The sequence below is a fragment of the Octodon degus genome, unplaced genomic scaffold, assembly GCF_000260255.1.
Source record: "Octodon degus isolate 3935 unplaced genomic scaffold, OctDeg1.0 scaffold00073, whole genome shotgun sequence".
Classification (NCBI taxonomy): Eukaryota; Metazoa; Chordata; class Mammalia; order Rodentia; family Octodontidae; genus Octodon; species Octodon degus.
This window is the reverse complement of record NW_004524649.1, coordinates 8075436-8079234: the sequence shown is the minus strand read 5'-3', so window position 1 is coordinate 8079234 and position 3799 is coordinate 8075436. Positions and strand designations below refer to the sequence as shown.

The 3799-nt window shown below is 45.2% G+C and overlaps 1 protein-coding gene across 1 annotated transcript in view; it reads right to left on the bottom strand.

Moving 5' to 3' along the window:
- Window positions 1-2673: 2673 nt before the first annotated feature.
- The window catches only part of Bfsp1 (beaded filament structural protein 1), a 26331-nt gene continuing 25205 nt past the window's right edge, over window positions 2674-3799 (bottom strand). The window contains exon 8 of the mRNA XM_004635680.3: window positions 2674-3709. Coding sequence (XP_004635737.2) covers window positions 2760-3709 — 950 coding nt within the window. The 3' untranslated portion in view covers window positions 2674-2759. The remainder of the gene's footprint in view (window positions 3710-3799) is intronic.

Here is a 3799-nt window from a genome sequence, read left to right as displayed (position 1 = left end):
GCTCAGTGGAGTAAGTGCTTCCCTGGCAATCACAAGAGCCTGAGTTCAGTCCCTGGTTCCACCAGAAAATGGAAAACTATTGCATGTTCCTGGATAAGGAGAATCAACATTGTGAGAATGGCCATACTCCCAAAATTTTTATACAAATTCAATGCAATCCCAATGAAAATACTATTAGTATACTTTATACTTCACAGAGCTAGAGAAAACTTTCCTCAAATTCATTTTGGACCATAAGAGATCCAGAATATCTAAAACAATCCTGGGAAACAAGGGAAAGGCAAGAGGTGTCACAATGCCTGGCCTAAAATTATACTGTCAAGCTACTGTAATAAAATCAGCATGGTACTAACACAGAGACAGGCCTGAGGATCAATGGAACAGATTAGAAGATGCAGATACAACTGCAAACTCACTTGGCCACCTTATCTTTGATAAAGGAGCCAAATAGACTCACTGAAAGAAAGATAGCCTCTTTAATAAATGGTGCTGGAAAAACTGGCTTTCCACATGCTGAAGGCTAAAACTAGACCCATGCCTATCATCATGCACAAAGCTACAGTCAAAACGGATCAAAGCAGCAACACTAAATCTTCTGGAGAAAAATGTAAGTAGAAATCTTAAAGACACAGGGTTAGGTAGAGTTCATAAACAAAAATCAAACTGCATGGAAAATACTTCAAAGAACTAACAGTGGGGAATCTCCTTTTTTTTTTGAAGTTTCTGCTCTTCAAAGGAAATCTCCAACAGAGTAAAAAGAAAACTCACACACTGGGAAAAAATTACAGCTGACTATCCCTCTAAAAAAGGCCTTCTATCTAGAACATATTAAAAATTAGAAAAAAATCAGGACCCGGAAATTCAAAGACCCAATCCATAAATGGGCATCTGAGATTAATATACACTTCTCAGAGGAAGAAATACAAATGGTAAGTAATTATATGAAAAAAAAATGTTCAGTATCATTGGTCATTCAAGGAATACAAATTAAAACAACAATGAGATCCCCTCACACCCCAGAAGGAATGGCTATCATCAAGAAGTCAGTCAACAAATGCTGGAGGGACTGTGGAGAAAAAGGAACCCTTCTACACTACTGGTGGGAGTGCAGACTGGTACAACCACTATGGAAATCAATGTGGACCTTCCTTCAAAAGCTAAGATTGGAGGTCTCATTCAAGCCAGCTATTCCTCTCCTAGGTATTTTTCCATTAAGAACTGAAAACCTCATACCACAGCGATGTATGTGTACCCATGTTCATAGCAGAGCAATTTGTCAGAGCTAAACTCTGGAAACAACCCAGATGCCCATCAACTGAAGAATGGATAAAAAAGATGTGATATTTTTACACAGTGGAGTATTATGCAGCTATAAAACAGGATAAATTTGTCAATAAATGGATGCAACTATATATACTAAGTGAAATAAATCAGACCTTCATGTGCAAACATCATGTTGTCTCCTCAGTATGAGAACCTGAAAGAGAAAAATGGAATCTGAAGGGGACAATAGTTACTGGGAAAAGGGAATGAACTTATTCAAGAGGAAACAGTTACTGAGTTGAGGAGAAGTTCAGGAGAGGGAGTGGGGGAAAGAGATTTATCTATGTATGTAAACTAGATGGTTTGGACAACTGTACTGTGCATTTCTGCTGGTCTATAGAATGAAGCAATTAATGCTTTAATTTGTTTTGTCTACTTCTTTCAATTATTTGTGATTTTTCTCTTCTAAATTGCTTATACATTTCTTTCTTTTTTCCTTTCTTCTTCCAATTTTATTTGCATATATCTGGTAATATAAATAACTGGTAGGGAGACAAGAGTATGCATAACAACAAGTACTGTGAAATTCATATCACTTTATTAAGTGAAATTCTATATCACTTGTAAATTTGTTTTAATTCTAATTTATAAAAATAATTATTAAAAATCTTTGCTAAATCTGAGAAACATCCACAAATGCTGACCAGCACACTGCAGGCTCTAAGTACGCTCATCAGACCAGTCCACTCACCTCCAACCCAGGAATTACACGGCAACATCCATGTTTGCTTTTGGAAACTGCTGCTCTGAGTGGAAAAATGGTAAGGGCTGCACCCCACAGCCTACATGGGGACAGAGAGCACTGTGCTCCACCTGCTTTAGTCCCCTGACCTTGCTCCTCCCACACACTTCCAAAGGCTGAAACCTGGACTTCTGTACTCATGGGCCTTGTGGGGTCCTGAGACTACACCTCCCACCTTGGCAGCCCCACACCTGAGCCCCACCACCCGCCTGGCACAGAGTGACCCTGAGGCATGTGCTCTCCAGTCCTCCAAGCAAAGTGATCTGGTGCCTCGCTTCTCCCTGCTGTTCCACAGGAACCCTGGCATTTGACCCTGTGCCAGCCTCGGGGGGATCCCAAGCTGTGCTGCATGGGTTCCTATGGAAATGGAGTGGAAGGGACCAAGGTCATCACAGGAATCTTTTCATGAAAATCCCAGACACCCTGACACAGAACATGCATGTGAAGAAGAGTGCAAGAACCATTCGTGGCCAAGGACCCAGCACCCTTGTCCTGAGCATTGTAACCCCCACTCCACCATGGCCCTGAGGGATGACACAGGCACAGGGTGCAAGCCAAGAAAATATTTTAATGCAAATTCCCTAACAATGCCAATGAATCATCCACAGTTAAAGCCACACGGGAACCTCACACTTACCACGCACCCTAAGATATCAAAGCAGCCCCCAGATGCCTCCCATGGAGCCCAGCTGTCCTAGGAGCCCTTCTCTTCTGATTTCTTATTTGCCTTCGTCTTCCCCACCATGGTCTCTACAACCACAGAGGTCTCCTCGTATGTCTCAATGCTCTCTGTTGAAATCTGCTCAATGGATTCCACCACCTCCACTTTCTTAAAAGCCATGGCCCTAGGAAGGCTCCTTTCTGGCCGGCCACGGCTCTTCCCCTCTGCTCCATCCTGAGAGGGCCGGGGCCCTGGAGGTGGGGGTGTAGACGGTTCCTCCGGTCCCGGGATGATCACAGGGCAGGGTCTCCTAGGGGTCTCCTCTTCCTTCTGGCCCTGACCCTTCACTCCAGGGCCTTTTGGTTCCTGGGGTCTTATCTCTTTCCCCTTGTCTACAGACTGCTGGTCACCTGTGTGCTCTCCTTCGTCCCCCTTGGGGCCTCCTGTTCCGTCCTCTGAAGGTGGTGTGGGCTGCTCAGGAGAGGGTTCCACGTGGCCGTCCCCATGCACAGAGCTATCCTCGATAGAAATCACCACCCTGCCTCTGGTGGGGATGGAGGAGGAGCAGAAGCCAGGATCCACATAGCTAGCGTCCCCCGTGACCAGCACATGGCGCCCTCTGGTGTAAAGCTCAGCAGGGGGCTCAGGCGTAGGCTCTTTGTGGGCCTTCACTCTCTCCTCAACCATCTTGCACAGTTTCCCAAAAGCTTTGCTAATCTGCCCCCCATCTGGCACATCCTCCGGACTCCCTTCCTGAGCTGAGGGGCCTGCTTCTCTGCCCCCTAACTCACGCTTGGATTCAGCCTTCTCTTTGGCAGCCCCCTGCCCCAGCATAGGGTCTTCCGGATCTTTTATGGGGGCATCATCCAGAATTTCATCTGCTTTGTCCTGAGCTGTGAGCTCCTTCCTCCTTGGAACGTTCTTGGGGAGGCCTCTTTGCCTCGGTTTAGCTGCAGTGATGTCCTGCACAGCCCTGGTGAGATCTGACCAAGAAACAAAGATAAAAACACAGGCAGTAACTCCAGTGTCACTGTCAATGAAAGATAATGAAAATGTATTGGCTGAAAACTATG